Source organism: Neolamprologus multifasciatus, chromosome 14, assembly GCF_963576455.1.
Source record: "Neolamprologus multifasciatus chromosome 14, fNeoMul1.2, whole genome shotgun sequence".
Classification (NCBI taxonomy): domain Eukaryota; kingdom Metazoa; phylum Chordata; class Actinopteri; order Cichliformes; family Cichlidae; genus Neolamprologus; species Neolamprologus multifasciatus.
In genome coordinates this window covers 28,138,283-28,156,831 of record NC_140452.1, presented here as the reverse complement: position 1 = coordinate 28,156,831, position 18,549 = coordinate 28,138,283, and the positions used below count along the sequence as shown (strand labels likewise).

General features: G+C 42.2%; 1 protein-coding gene across 12 annotated transcripts in view; it reads right to left on the bottom strand.

Moving 5' to 3' along the window:
* mecom (MDS1 and EVI1 complex locus) overlaps positions 1-17,269 on the bottom strand; it is a 129,148-nt gene extending 111,879 nt beyond the window's left edge. For 8 of the 12 annotated variants that reach the window (XM_085184304.1, XM_085184310.1, XM_085184305.1 and 5 more), the window contains exon 1: positions 16,970-17,268. In XM_085184304.1, coding sequence (XP_085040430.1) covers positions 16,970-17,006 — 37 coding nt within the window. In that variant the 5' untranslated portion in view covers positions 17,007-17,268. Of the gene's footprint in view, positions 1-16,969 lie in introns of all 12 variants that reach the window. The other 4 variants (XM_085184306.1, XM_085184316.1, XM_085184308.1 and 1 more) reach the window with 2 other exon arrangements.
* Positions 17,270-18,549: the final 1,280 nt, after the last annotated feature.

Sequence of the window (18,549 nt, the reverse complement as noted above, 5' to 3'; positions counted from 1 at the left end):
ACGTGGCTTAGCGCAGAGCTTTGTCATTCTTATCTGCTCTGACCACTGACATCCATCCCTCCTCAGTTATTGTGCGCGCCTCTATGATGTATTTATACAAACGCTAATGCACAGGCAACTGAGGGAAAAGAAGTTCGACAGTGTGAAAAGATATCCAAACAAAATCATTTGTTTTGGTTTAATGATACAATGTAACCCCGCGACCCCGTGGCCCCTAATGTGCTTTGATGACATCATGGATTATATATATATATATATAATCTACGCCAACCCTTTATGAAAGTGAGAGCTAATTCTGCTTGCCAATAAAAAGTGCTTTTTTTTTTCTTTTTAAATCTCAGAATATATAAACAATATTTCAGCAATCTATACAGTATTTGTTTGGTGCTAATTTGGATCAGCTCTGCTGTTGACTGAACCTAATCTCAGATATACCAACAACAAAAGACTCCTCTTCTTGCTGCCACTATCTAGTATTGGACCTTGTACTAAAGGTCAAGTAAATAATGTAGTACTGCTGTTGTGAAATCTAACTCACTCTACATTTGCTATATATATTTAAACCAATTTCAATTTCGAGTGAATTCAGAGCTACAACATGAGATGCTATTAGCAAATCACATATTTATCCAGTCATGTATACCATTTATAAGTAAGGCTTTTGCAAACATATATGCGTTGCAATGAAATTAAGTACATCTGAAGAACAAGTAAGAACCAGTCCAGAGTCAAACTGAAGAAATAATACACACGGGAGCTTGGTGGAATCACCTCACACTCCAAACTGCTATACAAGGAGTATAAACATCCACACCTCATCTACAATAAACAGACACTGCCTAGAGTGAGAAAGCCATCCAAGTAGACATTTCCGTGTCCGTGTGTGTGTGTGTAAGTTTGTATCTCCTTATGGAGAACAGGGTTTTATAAAACCTCTTCAGTATCAGTCACTGGGCTACATATTACTGGATTCTTCCTACAGTGTAGCTCGTTGTATCTAAACATGGCAGTACCCATAACTGTGAGAAAAAATAAACAAGACTTTGTAAAAAAGATGTATGGACTTAAACTTTACATATTTACTAGGTTACTACTGAATACGTGCAGTCTAATAATATTTCTGAAAATGTTTCCTCAGCAAATTCAGATTCAACAAACAGCTTGACAAATTCAGAGCCGGATGAGGTAATATTGTAACCATCACGAAAGGTGTAAGTTGAACAGCAAAGTGAGATTTTATATACTTCCTGTCACTCTGAATGAACACATGCATTTCTGTTTGACAATTAAATCTTACTAGGAGAGGAAAATAAATAAATAAGTAGTAGCTTATGGATTCAACATCCACACATGTTTCAAATTGCACAATGACATTTAAGGGTGGTGTTTCAGGGCACTGGGTTAAGGATCTCATACTCTCAGATTCAGGTCAGACCATATGTAAATTTGAAATATGGCCGTCCTCTAATCAGCAGTGAGCGAGCACGGGTGTGCATGCAGGTTTTTCACAGCCACTAGACAAAAATCCCCATCAGCCACTCAGCATGTCCACAGCACCTCATCCCCTACTTTCCTCTCTTCTCTTACAACTTTACTCCCATTAATCGCACACACCTCATCACAGTCCAAGCACCTCAACCCCCCAAAAAATCTCATATCCTCCACACACCTTTACCTCCTTTCTGGGCTCAGCCACAGCTCTGAAATCCCTCAACTAATAAGTCCCTTGCATGCTCTGTACGACTGGACTTAACAGTGGCAACAGCCACTGCACCACATATGGTAACATTATTTATGACCACAGTTCCAATTGTTTGTGTGTATGCATGTGTGTTTCTTCACATGAATGTTATTTTTCAATATAAATTGCCCTGAGATACCTGATCTGTGGCTGTGCATCCTAATGGCTAATGTGAATTGATCTGATGGGGAGCGGCAGAGAAAACACGTGTTACAGGACACGCATGCAAGAAACATCCAAGAAATTCCAGATCAATCCAGAGACCTGAAATGAGAAGGTCTTATTCCAGAAATGTGTGGTTTAAAAAAGGAACTGTGAAAGAGAAAAAAAATGCTTTCAAGTAGATGATAGACAAATCAGAAGACAGACAGAAACAGATTGGCCAATTAAACAAACATACAGAGACAGATCATTACATTACACGGACAGACTGGCATGGCAGGGACTGAGACAATGGGCCCCTTCAGCATACTACTGAGTGTTTATGTCCCCCGTCAGTCTGCATCACCAGTGTCCCCCTGACTGCTTGCAGCTGACACACACACGTGCACAGGCACACACACATCTCTGACCTCCCAGGCTGCACTCGAGCGTGCACACATCCACACTCGCGCTTTGCTTTCTGTCACACGTCAACGTATCATGTCCCATGTAGGCTCAGAGCCCCACGTCAGAGTCTCTGCATGCGAGTGTGTTTGAAAGAGAGAAAGACAGAGGGTGTGCGTCCACATGTGTGTGTGTGAGTAAATGAGGATGAATGAATGAATGGGCTTCTGTTGGACTGCTCCTAATGACTTTATTTTGAGATGTTGTGTTTCATGTCAGGAAACACCAGTCATGTATGCTGCCAGAAGCGTCTAAGTTTAGTGTACCATGGGATCTCTCATCCTCAAAGCTCGATTCAACCATCCAAACTCGTTGCCTTTCCTTCTTTTCTTTTTTTTTTTAGTTTATAGGTATGAAGTGGAGTTGGCGATCATTGATACAAAACTCTAAAGGAGAGCTTTCTGTCATGTTCCACTACCCCCTAACCCTCTGTTACTTGTGTTTCATTTCCTCTTAAAATTGCATTAGTCTTCTTCATTATCTTACTTTTCTATACCCATTGTCCCCCCCCCCTGTTTTCCTGCCCTCATTTCCCTCCTCCTGCATTCTGATACCAGAGCATAAAACACACCAAAAGTTTTCACTGGAGCTGGGTAATGAGGCAGACCTTTGACCTTGCCTTGATGACTTCCATACCTGTGCATGTGCAGCAATACGTGCAGGTATGTGTGTGTGTGTGTGTGTGTGTGTGTGTGTGTGTGTGTGTGTGTGTGTGTGTGTGTGTGTGTGCGTTTGTGCGTATGTGTGTCTGCAGCTGGCGGCTGACAGCGACATGACTAATGAGGGCTTGGGACAGAAATAATAGGTGGGAATTATAACACAAAAAGGGTACAAGTGAAAAGGAAAAGGAAGAACAAATGACAGAGCAGTGCACAGGACAAGGGGAAGGTAAAGAGAAGAAAACAGAGGAGGAAAGAAAGTTTAATATTTCAAGAAGAGTTGAAATAATTAGAAAAGTACGGTCTGTGGGCAATAAAGGGGCCATGGAGAAAGAGGTTAGCAGTGTTTTACACAGAATCAACACTGCTGACACTGCTTAGCCAGGGCTCTGTGAATTATATGTGGATTCAGTGAGAGGCTGTTCAAGTTATTGTATTGTAAATTACTGCAGTGGTACCTTAAGAAATATTGTTGGAGACGTACAGACCCTTAAGCAGTTGAACACCTTTCATAGAAACCACAGCTTTAAGACACAGAATTATAGCTAGCTAGATAAGTTTAACAATGTTTTAACAATGATGTGCAAAACTGTAGTAAAAGTGGCTCAACATTACTTGAACTTTTACTATCATGTGTAACACATGGGCTTTCTCAAAGAATCGTGGTCTTTCTATAATTGTGTCAAATAAATCAAAGTACCCAAATGGTCACATCTTAATAAAAAGCACCTTTTAAAATCCTCCATCATTTACAATGGAGATCCAAATAAGAAGTCTTCTGTTAAAAAGGAGGGATTTTTCAAATCAGTGGGCTCAGATAGACAGATAGCCAAGGATATTTGATCCAGGAGAGGAAATCGGGATTTGTGAAGCAGTATAACCTGGACAGCGCATTTAGGTGTCTGGCAACCAGCTTGCAACTGTCGCACTCAAGGTCAAGGGTCACTGTGTGTAGACAGAGCAGAACTTCATAATTATACATGATAAATGTAATCACGCACAGGAAGCATTTCGCTCAACTATTTACTGGCTTAACCTTGTCAGATGTTCCAAGCTGCAGCCAAAATCGCACCGAAGCATCACATTAGTGGAGTATTAGCGCATTCGCTGCGTTCACAGCATTTACATGTAAAGTGAGCCACAGGTAATGGTACATAACAATTCTAGACTAACACTAATCAATTGTCTAGTTGTATGTTTGAAGGAATCGTTTTGCATAGGAACATAAATGCAGATTTTAAGGGCCAGAGCTTGTTGTGATAATGATGCTATCTGGTCCAAAGATATCTCCTTAGTGAACCCTATGCTCCTGCTGGATCAGATCATTGCCCATAATGGCTGACTGCAGCCAGGGGGTCTTGACCCGCAGACACAAAACATGGCGCCAAGACAGGAGTAAGACATATGGACAAACAGACAGATAGACATTCAGACAGACATCCTGTCTCAAACCACAAATAGATACAACAATTAAATACAGTCTGGTCATTTTCATTTCACTGACCTCTGACCCTCACCTCCCACGCATAAGGAGACAAATTACTTCTGCTGTTGGATTTGGCCAACATTTCCAGTGCAAGCGAACATGCAGTGTGAAATCTGAGACAGTGGACATAAATCATACCTGTATTTGATCTGTGGGGGCCCTGGGCTAGCTGGCTGCGTGACAGCTAGCATACACCCTATGTCTCTGAATCCCCCAGGGGGTGGAATGGGTCACTTGTTTTGCAGGGCAATTGAATTTTCAGTGGTGTATAAATCTGGGGACAACTGTAGTGAGCAATTAGCTAATGAATGCTGAAAGTAGGGGAGGTGATTCGAACAAAGAGACGGTGGCTACAGTACTGCTGTTTGAACACAGTGAAGCTAATACTAATAAGCAAGACATGCACACACACACACACATCGTGCAAAATGTAACTACATGATGTATTGAGTGAAAGTGACTGATTGGTGAAGGCGGCTGTACACGGAAGCTATCATTCACATTTTTAAATTTATAGAAGTTATTAGTGAAAGTAGCAACTCTCCTGCAGGCTGTGAGATGAAAAGTTTGTCAGTGGTGAGTTTTGGCATTAGCTACACTGGGTACAGGTACATGTTAAATGACATTCAATCTTCTTGCAAAGCGACACAAATTACTCTTACCAGAAAGACGGACCTAAATCAAAAGCTCGTGCTTATGCCTGCTTCACTGGCTTTGTTCACCAGTGCTTGCTGCATCACTGTGTAAACATACAGCAATGCTTATTCCACAAAAACATTACCAAAATTATATAGTATCATTCTCTGGTGACCCGAGAGAGATTACTATGTTTCATCGGGAAGTGTCCTTCAAAGTTTCCACCATTGTAATTGTATGCTCTAGAGCTTAGACTTTGTTTTTTGCTTTTCAGAGCCAGTTTTAAAACCCCCGAGGTGGCTAGTCCCCAGGCTAGGCGAAATCAGAATTGCATTAACACCCAAAGAGCATTTCATCAGAGCTAGCGGGGCTCTGTGGTCCAGAACACCTGTAATAGAGTTTCCCCTCTCGCAGGCGCAAAAACATTTTAACTCCTTTTGTATGGGAGGTTTACATGCTCCCGCCTGCGAGGAAATATGCTACAACTGATCAAATCAGGCCAAACAAATTGCATTTGTCAAGAGAAGGATCAAATCCGAGCACCCACAACAAACATTAGCGGCCCAATCTACACAGAATACCCTTGGCAGAGCGATAGTATTGGATTAACAAAGTAACATCGAATAAGAGAACAAAAAATATGTGTATAAATCCAAACTGACTTCTTTCCTTTGCTTTTCCTTTGCTGAATTGCTCCTCTGCGCGGTTAGGAATTACTACAGTCGCAGATGTATTGGATTAGTGTGAATTCATCTAAAGAGATGCTGCAAGCCAATTTCAACATAATACGCTAGGAGAAATAGATATAACTAATGTTTCAAACTACCACACCCTTGGATAACAGACAACTTTTCCAAGTTTCCTGAAGGTTGGTCTAAAAGTGATCTTAGAATAACTCCACACTTCAGTGTCTGTCCATTATTTGCACTATAAAATGCATGAAAATGATCAGATTCAAACATTTGGTAATGGGAAAAAGATATATTTTTTCTTGCTTGTTATTTAAATAAACAGAGACAGAGTCTGGGATGTATTGGTGTGTGAAACACAGAGAAGAGAGAGCGAAAAAGACAGACTAAGGGGCCTGAATGTCTGACAGACAAGCAGACAGATGGACAGGAACTTGGCATTAGGGAATATGATTCTGCCAGAGAGTGATCCATAAAGACTCGAGAAGGTCGAAGGGCACCATCTCTATAATGACTCATCATCACTCAGTGGTGTCCATGCTGGGATGGCCAGTGTGCGTAAGTGTGTGTGTGTGTGTGTGTGTGTGTGTGTGTGTGAATCACTGAGAAGGCCAGCGATCTGCTGAGAGATAGTGCAGTATAAACAGCCAGTTCTGCTATTCTAGGTCTCTGGGGAGAAAAAGAGAGATCTCCCTGTTGTTTTATCAGAGCGCTAGCCAAATACTGTCACCCATAATGTCAATTAATTCCTTCTTTTACTTTTTTTCCCTTTTTTTTTTTGGAAGGAAAACATGGGTGAGAATGTGAACATGACATTAACTGAGTTATGGAGTATGATAAATGTCATAAAGCATATAGCATTCTTTCTGTAGTGGGATGGGGTGGAGGTGGGCTGCAGACATCTTGGGGTTGAGTAAACGCCACTGGACGGAACGTGCCATAGCAGCTGTTCTCATGGTAACGTGGCTGGTAGTGGAGCAGGGCCGAAGGAGTTGTGGTGATTTCATTAACAGATTTTTTTTTACTCACAGCCAGCCATTACTTTTACTACAGTGCACCCCGGACTGACCACTAAAAGGGTGGCGCCGACTGCCAACACCTTGTATATGGAATTCATAAAACAATGGCTCTCACTAAATTCCCTTGCTGCATTCTCAATCAAATTGCATGGCAGTGACTGTGTCTGTGCACATTTATGTGCATGCACGTGCAAGAAGCTTTTTTTGTGCGTGTTTGTGTGCAGCACTGGATGAATATATCCATTTCTTGGCACTTGACAGCCTGTTTGTCATCCACTCCACAACCAAGAACTGACCTTCAGAAGCATAACTACTACTATCCCGCCATATCTCTCCTCTCCCCTCCCTTCATCCTTACATTTCCATTGCCTTTCTCACCCGATATCTTCCTCACCCCTACCTCTCTCTGCTTCTCCTTCACTTTTTTGCTCTGGCCCCTACTACCGCCTTTGTCATTGATCGCTGATGCGATTCGCTGCCTCCGTGCTCAGTAATGACCTGCACTGGTAACCAGCCGGCTGCTCCTTTCGGCCTCTCGTAGATTGAACTGTCAGATGGCAGCGATTAATGGCCGGGCAGAGAGACACAGACTCACACCTGCATTGCCCCAAACTGTGCTGTCCTGCCAATCCTCTGTCCCACATCAGGTACGTGTCCACAGGTACATGTCTGCATTTGTAAATATGCCGTGTCCAGATTTCTTGTAGGGTTTGTCAAATTTTCAAACACAGTACTGCATGTGCTTATGAATACATATAAAGCATGTCTTTCATACATGTACGAGCCCAAAGGCACACATTAATCCTGCCCCACTGCAGTGGGTGTTGGGAAACATAAAGTGAAAGATTACGCAAGAGAAGCTAAAGAAACACGAACCTAAGTACATAACTCTAAATGCTTTGAGAACCTTGAAAAGTAAAACAATTTGTCCATTTTTAAAATAACTCAACCTAACCACATCCCGCTTTCTTCTCCATGTAAACGTAATCATTATTTATCTGCTGCGCTATACTTGCCCTGCGTTCTTCTATATTACTAAATTAGTTATGATTGCACCCGTAATCATTCACTTACTCTACTGTTCACACTTGAGTAACTCCGAGCAAGAGAATCAGAATAAACGCCCGAAATGTTAACATATGTTATTTCCGTGAACAGAGATGAGTAGGGTGTTTGGTCTGGTCTCTCTCACTTTGTCTGTTAAGCTGAACACTGCAGGCCCACGCGGCTGTCCCGTGTTGTACTTGGCTGGCCGTCTGCTAACTGTCAGCGCAGTATCTCCTTACACTGATGAATGGGAAGTTTCCAGACCATTCCCAAAGCTTTCATTCCCTTGTTCCAACTCTTATCCAGCGGAATGACCAAGGAAACAGGGGCTCCTCCTCCTGGCTACCAGCCTCCCTCAAGGGAAGAGCCAACATGGAGACGGGCATGGAAAGAAAAATCTGCAGTAAATTCAGGAGGTTTTCAGACCCACTTCTTGCACACTTTTTGTATTGAAGATTACATTTTAAACATGCAAAATTAGATTTTTCCTCACCAATCACAAAGCTAATGACACAGTGAAAACATGTTTCTTCCTTTTTATCAATCTATTATTGCATCGTGCACTGAAAAGTGGACCACTTTCCCAGCCTGAGGTCACTCTAGGGCCAGTTTTGTTTTGTATTTATCATACAACCTAAACTTAATTCTGACCAGTCTACCCATATCTGCTGCTAGGGAATGTTGGGTGGCTGTAGCTCAGGAGGTAGTGTGGGTCATCTACTGATCAGAAGGTTGGCGGTTCAGTCACTGGCTGCTTCCAGTTTGTATGCCAAATATCCTTGGACAAGATACTAACCCCATGTTGCTCTCTGATACATCCATTGGAAAATTAATGTTTGTGAATATTAGATAGAGGAAAGTGCTTGTATGAATGGGTGAATACCATTCTTTACTACAGTGGTGATGCACAGACATTGTTTTAACTTCTGCTGAGAGGATTTAACTTTAGTTATATCACACCAGAGACTCATCTTCCCTATACTCTCTGTCATTTCAAAGTTACGTGGCAAATGCATACGTTTTACTCCAGAGTGGATCCTGCTACTCAAGTAATTTCACCATCTAGGCCTCACAAAATGAGTGGTGGTGAGAAGGATAACTGGTGAGTTACTGTTGAGTTCTTTTATCCTTCTCTGACCAAGTTCCCTCTTTCTTAGTTTCTTCATGTTTTAACATGAAATCCAACTCTAGACGGAGGTATAGTGATTTCACACTTGTTCGATTTCACAACTGCTTAGATCGCTGTTCTTCAAGGTGCACTCAGAGCCCTTTAAAGTATTTCACAAACAATTTGATATCTCACAGTATTTTAATCAGCAGGTCAAGAAAGAGTTTCTTGGATTTCATGAGTGACATGCACTAGAAATAAAGCCTGAAAATATATGTGTGCCAAACTACACTGTATTTATTTTTGGTGTAGGTTAATAGGCTTGATTAAAACGGAATCTTTGACACATCAAAAATGTTCAAGAAAATGGAGGATACACAATTTGCGAGTCCTCTGTAAAATGCTCTCTACTTAGGGAACTAAGCTGGAACAAGGGGGAGGGAAATGGAGATGATGGTAGACAGTAGACAAAACATAGTAGAAGAAAGACAAATGGGAAACATAAGAAACACCAAAGAAGGGGAAAAAAAGAGAAAGTGAAAGAGGAAAAAAAGATAGACGGGAGATGGAAGGCCCATAATCCTCTGAACAGTGAACATGTGAATATCAGGCCAGTAGGGGTTTGGCGTGGTGTGTGAAACGGAGATAAAATCGATTAGCTTGCCCACTGACCCAGCGAGCAGAGGGGCCCCCCATCGCCCCAGTCTTGCCACAGCCCTGACAGAGACGTCCATGCCTCGAGGTCCCGAGGGGTTGCCTGTGGACACTGAGGTGAACAAAGTGGTGCCCTCCTGTCAAACTAAAGCCCTCAAGCACCAGCAAAACAACAGACCATGCTGTAATGCTTCACTGCTCTCTGATTCCACAAGAGACAAAAAAAGATGTAGTACAGGCTGCTGAAAGAGCACGTTGTGCATAAGAAAATACAGCTTAGAATACAGTACTGCAGAACTTGCTTAAAGAAAAGTACTGCAAGTTAATTGGGAATTTCAGTAAAGTGAAAACACCACACTTACTCATTTTGATTTAGGTATTAAATTTTTTATGACTTTAGTATCATACAACTGTGTTTCTTAAAAGTATTATGAGTAAATAATATATTAAGTTAACAGTTTATAAAATGCCGTAGCAGTTATAAATGGATTAGAGAGGCAGTGAATTGTGACTTTAATCACACTTAGACATTTATTTATTTTCAACTTGAAACACAACTTTTATTGACTTACTAATTCCAGACATTATAAGCTATTGCTTGGAAAACTGTAAAAGCCTTGGCCTAACAAACTCTTGACACCTGTTGACGCACCGTGAAAGCTCTCCCCATCACTTTATCGCCTTGTTTTCCGCACATGATTTCCCAGTCACATCACCATGTGAGGAACACCTCTTTGATTTCTGGCTCATTGTAGTGTATGTGACCTCGGAGGTCACAGCGTGGAAAGAAGTGGATGTGTCACCACTAAGCTCTTCTCTGTGTTAGAAAAATATTTCTATGGTGCTTTTAGGATGCTAACGCTAATCAAAACAGGACATCCTGAGGAGGGCCGTGTTCTCTCTTCCCTGGCCCCACTCACCGGCCACTTTGTGTTTTTGTGTTTGTGGAGGAGCGACAATCCCAGGAAGCTGCGAGGAGGGTTCATCAAAGCTCCAAGCGGGGGTCCCGGGTTGCTGGATCGCTGGAATGTGGCGTGGAAAGGAATCTCTACTGTCCTATTGTTCCCTTGTTTCCTCGGTCTCATCACATGCCGGCACGTCCAGTTCACTTACAGGTAAGCGGCGCTAATCAGCACCGCATTCTTTTCCACAGTCACATTCTTTTCTCTGGTGTGACCCTGGCTGACCAGCAGCAGCGGTACACACACGTGAAGTGCACAATTTATACAGACGCACACATGCACACTGGAGAAATCATCAAGACGGACCTCTGAGGACAGGGACATGGACTTCCCTTTTCAGAGATAAGGCACTAGATGAGATGAACACGGATGGAGCATACATCAGTAACGACAGAACCTGAGAAGTGTTTAATGTTTATGAATACAAGCATCTGTGAGAGACTTGGCCAAAAAATCTAGTTCACCTGAACACACAAGCAAACAAATAAATAAATAAGTAAACAATACCTACAGTTTGAATTTATTTCTGGTGTATAAAATTAAAGTGCTGTGTACCCCAAAAAATAAGAATAAATGTGTTGCATATTTAAATGTATCACCCTGCAGTGTCGCTACAAGTTAATAGCGGATTCAGAACTTTTCGTGACTTTTCGTCCTCACGTCTTCCTCTCAAACATCACTATTTCAACACTTAACACAGGCAAGGCAGCCGCTATCAGATCCAATCAGGTGGCTGCGTTGCAGTCCAAACTTCATCAGGAAGGGCCCAGCTTTGATCACATCTCCTCCCCTCATCTCTCCCGTCCTGAAAAGGTGAGAGGTCACTCCTTAATGAGCCTCGGGGTCCAGAGTGGGAAGGGGGTGGGGGGCTTATTGTAGCACAGATAAAAGGTGTACAGGAATCACATACACATAGCACACAAACACATGCATGCGCACATCTGACTACATCGGGTCTGTCCTGTCCTGTCTCTGCACAAGACCCGATGCCCTGTTTTGTCCCCTGGTAATCAGAAACAACTCTTGAGCGCGTTCCTTCCATTTGGCCAGCCTGCTCCACCCAGGGAGATCCCCGAGCAGTGCTGGAACACACTGTTATCAACACATTCACAAAACGATTGTTGGGTAATTCCTGTTTATAGCTATGTGCTCCCTCCAGTGTGTAAGCACTATTCTCTCTATCACCCTTGCAGCACAGCCATTAAAATACAATGTCCATGCGCAATTCCACGAACACCTGTCAGTACAAAGTAGTGTATCACTGATCACTGTCTCAAGACAAAGTTTGGAGATGTACAAAATGACCATACGGGTCATTAAAATACTGGAATAAAATTGATGATTCTGTGTTCTATACTCTCAACATCCTGTTTTGGTTAAAGATGAAAAGTGAATAAAGTCAAACATGATTAATCAGACATCTTCAAAAAAGGTACATATGTAACATTATTGGGAAGCTGCCTTTAAACTAATAACAGTCCAGCGAAGTGCTATACATGTATACTGGCAGCTACCAAAGAGTCATATCAAATGTTTAGCCTTCCTGGCCATAAAAGCACTCAACAATGTAGTAAAGTGAGTTAGGGTAGTTAGCTGATGTGAGACATAAGGACATAGTGTCGGGTTCTGTTTCTACCACCTGCTCCAGGTAATTGATTGGCGCATATAAAATGATTGAGTTTCTTTAATTAGCTAACAAACATCTCTCCTCCAAGCATGCCGAGGCGTGCTAATTTCACACCGCCTCATTAATAGCCTGGGTGAAGTGCACCATCAGCAGTCTGTTGACGTTATATCTCTTCGGACATCATAACGACACACAAATCAGTTTGATGTCTGGGTAAACTTTTCAGCACAGCACAATGCCATTTATCTCAGACTAATTTGCGATGAGAGAAACTGCAGCACGTCTCACATTTGACAACTGCGCTCTGTGCACTCTGCACTCTGCCTTTTGTTTTGCGCATACACGCACGCCAAAGAATCGCTCGTGCACGCAGCCCTGACCAAATAAGCGCATGCACATGTTCACCTCACTCCCAAGCAAACACATACACACACAATCTATAAAAATATGCTTAGCTCGGGACTGCTCTGTTGATAATGACCTCAGTCTTGGCACTGTACAGGGCCAGACCAGACTGACGACAGACTGGAGGCTTTTGTGTGGACTCCCTATCTCTAACTCCATGACCTTTAGGGGGAAGAAGAAAGCAGAAATGCGTTTTTTTTTATTTAGAAGGGGTAAGGCTCACTCATTGTTCTGCACTGGTACAGTTTCCCTGTGGTAAACACACAGTGGTTCCCAGGCTTGACATGGTGCTGCACACCCCCTCCCTCCATCCATCCCTTGGTGTTCCCACACTGCCCTGTCTGGGTCGCTGCATCAGCACCCACCCACATACACACACACACATGCACACACACACACCACCATCAGCGTACAAACACGGCTTTATGAAATTCCTTTTATTCACGATGGTCTGAGATGTAAGAAAGCAGGGACTACAGTTGGAGAAGTGGGAGTGAAACCCCCTGGGGCAGGGCCACTGTGTCAGGGCCTGAGAGGGGACTCATGATGAAGCCTGGAAGCTCCCTACTTGCTTGGGACAGAGGCCATCCTTCAAGTGGGTGACAACAGTGTATAAACAAACCACTAACCTCGTCAGCTCTCTGTTTACAGCTGCGAGACTAAGTCCTGGACGACTCATTAACATCAGAGACCTTCCAAAGAAGCCATTTTCTGAAGAGGGGTGAGGGTGGGCGGGTGAGGGCTTTGCCCATCGTAAGGGTAGGGGGGGGGGAGACATGTAAGACAGATGGGGACGTTGATAGATGAGAAGGTCCTGGTCAGAGTCAAACTGCCTCCCACAGCCCATATTCCACCAACAAATACACAGAAAGACATGCAAATACCGCAAAACTCCACCGATACACCCCAAACAAGCTGCTTGTGTACATACGAGTGTGTGTTTCGACTTATGTGACTGGGATACATTTCACACTTGGTTTGACAGTAGTTTTCTGGCGATATTGTAGTTATTCAAGGATTTTTTCTTTCTCTTTTTTTGTAAGGGTTGCACATAAATTAGAATGTAGCCTTAAATGTATTAACAGAAACATTTTAGACTCATTCAAACAAGCATTTCTCATATGTGCCACACAAACATTCATCTAAAGCCATTAAATAAACTCAGAAACACCAGCAGTGTGTCAGACATTTCTGAATCATACATGCATGCCTTCAGATACAACCTGCAACAAAAGTGTTTTAAAGGATGCTACATTGCCAACAATGTGAGCCAATCCTTGTTTTCCCCTGTTACAGATGCAATGAGTTATCTTTCCTGTGCTCATTTAAAATCTGCTGATATATATATATATATATATATATATATATATATATATATATATATATATATATATATATACACACATATGTGTGTGTGTTTTTGTCTTTGTTTGAAGTGATAGTAGGCCCTGATTTCCATATGAGGATTTGGCTCTACTGTTATTTATTACATCAGAAATAAAAGTTCAAAGCAACAGTTAACTAAGGAGGACAACAGAAGGGGGTAACTTCTGCCTAGGGCCCCAATGATTCTTGACCCAGGCCATTACTGAAGGCGATATGGGACATTTGTATACAGAGCTTTGGCACCAAGCGGAGCGCAGGCAAAGAGCGCCGCTCCGGGACAACAAGGGCCGTTTAATGGGGTCTCTATTTCACTTTCCTTGCGCCAGCCCGCTCCCTCTCACCTTTTAAATGGGCCAATCTATTAACCGTTTTAATGAGCTCCGCCAGACAAACGCGAGATGCATGGCCCACTGCACAATGTGGGGAGGACGACGCACTTCTCCCAAGACCGAGAAGAGAGGCGCTGACGGACAGCGAGGCCCAGCGAGACCCCTCCCTCCCACATTCACACACACACACAACCACACACACAAAAAGGGCGATAACCCATCTAAAAAGCGTTATGGGTCCACATTTCTGGAGACTGAGTGATGACTGACGGAATATTGTGGTAAAAGTGAAAATGATTAGGCTTACCAAATAGTGCCTGCCTTGGGAGACACGTTGTATTTGATTGCTCTGCTGGCACTTGTTAAACTTCCAAATATTTTTATTCACTTAATTGTCTAGTTTGCTTGAATTCAGATGCGTGCTATGGTTACTCTAGGCTGGTCTTGGTAGATTAATCGCTACTGTAATTATTCCTAGCAAATTATCATAGCACTCCGAACGCATTATAACGAAACGGTATTTATCGAGACTCAAAAATGCAAAGTGAACCTTTAATTAGGCATACATCGAGCTAGTTTGGATCACCAAAGCCCCGTCCATCTTTCTGTGGCTAACATTTCACCGCGGGGTGCGGCCTGCACGCCTTGGCTTAGCGTAGTTGGGGAGTTTTTTTGTGGCGCACCGCATTACATCTGGACTTGCGGACTAATCAGTCAGCCTCCATCAATCACTCTCACGTTTACCACCTCTCCATCACCTCCTGTATTACAGGCACTTAAATAAAAAAAAAGAAATGCACGACTGTTTTGCAAAGAGGGAGGCACACACTGAACGCATTTACCAGCAGAGCCCTTATGAGGGGTCTGGGAATTTAAATATTCACTGTTGACACTGTGCAGACCTGGCTGATGGCCAGAGCGGGCCCGCTGCTCCGGGGGCCAAAACATTTCCCCATTCTTACTTAACAGTTAGAAATTACCTCGAAAATAATAATCACACGAAGAATTTGACCTTCTAACTTCATTGTAGCTTTAATTGTGTGATAAGAAAGTTGGTGCAGTTGTTCCGCGCAGCTGCTCGTTTTCTGCATTTCTAAACAAAAGCATAAATAATAACAATAAAAAAAACTCACAGGGCTGTTTTTGTACTGTTCACGATGACGTTCTGTGTGTTTACATAACCTGTGCACCATCTTCACAGGAGTCACAGGATTTTCTGAAGCTCCAGAAGGTCAGTGAAGCAGTTTATATATTTAGAGTACGTCAATTAAGCTTCATCAGACTGTCTGCATTATGCTGCATTTCTGTGCGGACAAATAATTACATTAGAACTCGGTTTCACCTGACCACGTGCAGTCTTAAAAAAAAAAAAAAAAACTTCTGTGGAGCCTGCTTGTTAATGACCAGCTGCCCGGGGCGTTTCACAAATTACAATTACACCGTTTTATTCCGTGCAAGTAGCTGAACTCCAACGACATATGCGCAGATCTTTAAACGCAGTAAACCTCCTCAATATGAACATTTCTGTAAACACCTGAAATCTTGCAGGCCTCGGTCATTGCACTGTAGCCTTCTTGGATGTGACTTGCCAGAGTTTGCATTAGAATTCAAGGTGAAGGCACAAACGCATCTTACATTTAGACATGAAACAAAACAAAACAAAAAAAACAGCGTCACAACTAAAAAGAGAGCGAACGCAGCACAGAACCGCATTTTTTTTAAATAGATACATTTTGAAAATTATTGTAGCATGATCATCTCATTCCATGAAGTTAATTAGGTTCAAGCAAGTAAATAAACGGCGACGGTGGCATTTAATTTAATCAAACATCAGTGGATATTTCAAGTTATCATTTTATCCTGAATGGATTTTGCATTCGTAAGAAGCCTGCATCCTGTAGTGATGAATCTAAACTTTAAAGTCCGTAAAGTGTAACACTGTAGCGTTAAAAGTAATATAAAATATACACGTCTCAATGTCTTTTATTCACAGGTGACACAGAATTTAGCAAATGCTACAAATTATATATTAATAAGACCTCCGGAATGAACTGCGTGACTCAAACACACTAACAAGACTTAAAAAAGAAAGAAAGAAAGAAAGGAAACTCCCCGAATCATTTTAGCGTCTCTAAATCGCCGTTTTCTCCTCGTTTCGCTCCACTTTCGCTTTACTTGTTTTTCCAAGTTTCTCCCGGGAAAGTGAAGTGACCCGCAGCCCACAGCAGCAGCGTGCAGCGAGTGCAACACAACTGCCGATGCACTGGACATGGGATTTTTTAACTCGCAATACACCACGTTACACTACAGCGCCCACTACATGCAACGAGCAATTCCAATACTGGAGCGGACGCCTTGCACAAAGTTCCTCCATCGCACCCTCAACTGTAAAGTTTACGCTCTACTTCTGCTCGACTTTAATTATTTTCTTCGCGACAACATCACGGTTTGCTCTTTTTTCTTGTTTTTAAGCGGGTGAAAGTGAGGGTTCGGGTCTCCTCGTGGAAACGAAATCGTAACAGAAACTATTAATAGAAGCAGTGATAACAGCGACAGTCTATAGGTATATAAGATGGCATGTTTCAAGAGAAAAAAGAAAGGGATGTTGCACCTACTCGTGGCCAGTTTCCGTGCCCTGCCTTTGGACCTCATGGTGCCAGTCTCTCGGCGTGGGTTTGTTTGGATTTTTTCGTCAATCTTTTTTTCCTCCTTTTTGTTTTTTCTCTGTCCTTTTTCTCTGGGTTTCTCAATCCAAACGCGCTATCTCTCCAGCATTGTCAGTCTGGACACCTTCGCACATGCGCACAGCCAGAAATCTGCCGGCAGCAAGTGCCAGAAAAAGTTTGGGACGATTTATCACTTTGATATTAACCTGATCTGGTCAAGATGAGTGAATCGCGGACATCTCATTTCGTGTCAGTTTTTCAAACGACCACAGAGTGAGAAAGCGGGGCACACTGCAAAAAATGTCAATAGTTGATGTTTCACATTTAGCCGTGTGTTATTTCTTTCTTCTTTTTTTTTAAGCCCCAAAACTTTACAAAACTTTTAAATTGAAGTCTATTCATTAGATGGAAGACTTACGGTTCTATGTATTTTGATAAAAAAACAAAACAAAACAAAAACCCTCCTTACAAAGACGTAAATTGGTGGATTAAAAAATAAAGCGGCGATTCACTACAAAATTAGACTGAAAACTTTCCCAACAAGTTCACTTTAGTTACTCTGCCTCATACAATAGATTTTATGTACTTTTTAAAGACATTAAAAAAGGTTTTTCAGATTGAGCCCTGCACGCTTTTTTTTTTCTTAAAAAAAGATGGATAGCTATTTTTTGCAGTGCAGTCAGCACCCCGGATCTATGGAGTGCCGAGAGCATTAATTATAACGATCCTTACTCTCAATCCTTACAGCGCACCTTTTCTCTTTAAATGACCTCACATTAATCAATGCTCACTTGAATTGCCGATGCTGAGTGTGGTCATTAAAGATTTTATATATTTTAATTGTGTTTTTGAACATTATCCCGAGCACTGGAAAATGAATTAAAAAGTTCCCCCTCCCTCACCCGCTTGGGCACCCGACTGACAGCTTTAATATGAGAGTGGCCACGTTCTCTTTTCCTCCTTCTTCTTCCTCCTTTTTTATAATTCTTTGTGTCACTCCGCTGACAATTATTAATACGTTAAGAGCTTAGTATTAATGCTCTTTTGAGTAGTTTCTGTTGAATTTCATCTCGTGGTAATTGCTGAATGTTCCAAAAGGATGTTTTTACTTGATTTAACTGCGAAGGAGAGGGTTTCTGTCAAGAAAGAAAAGCCTTTTCTCCACACCCCCACCTCTGCAGGTGGAACAGACGTCTCCTTTTTCTCCTGTGGATTTTAAGGGCCACACTGTTTTATGATTGCCGTCCAGGCAAAAAGCAACTTAGTATACTCACTTCATCTCATCTATTGCATTACAAAGACACATTTTGAAACAGAGTCATCAGCAGAAACAGAGCACCAACCACACACCGGAAAGCAGATCCTCGGTATATTTCATTTTATTTGGTAACAACAAATAAAATCAGTAAAATCGGACCCACACATCAAGAACTGATATCTTATCTTGTTTATCCCTGTGCAGTGGGAGCCTATTATAATTAAAGTAATTGGCAATTAATTAGACCCACAGGATATATGGCTCCTCTTGC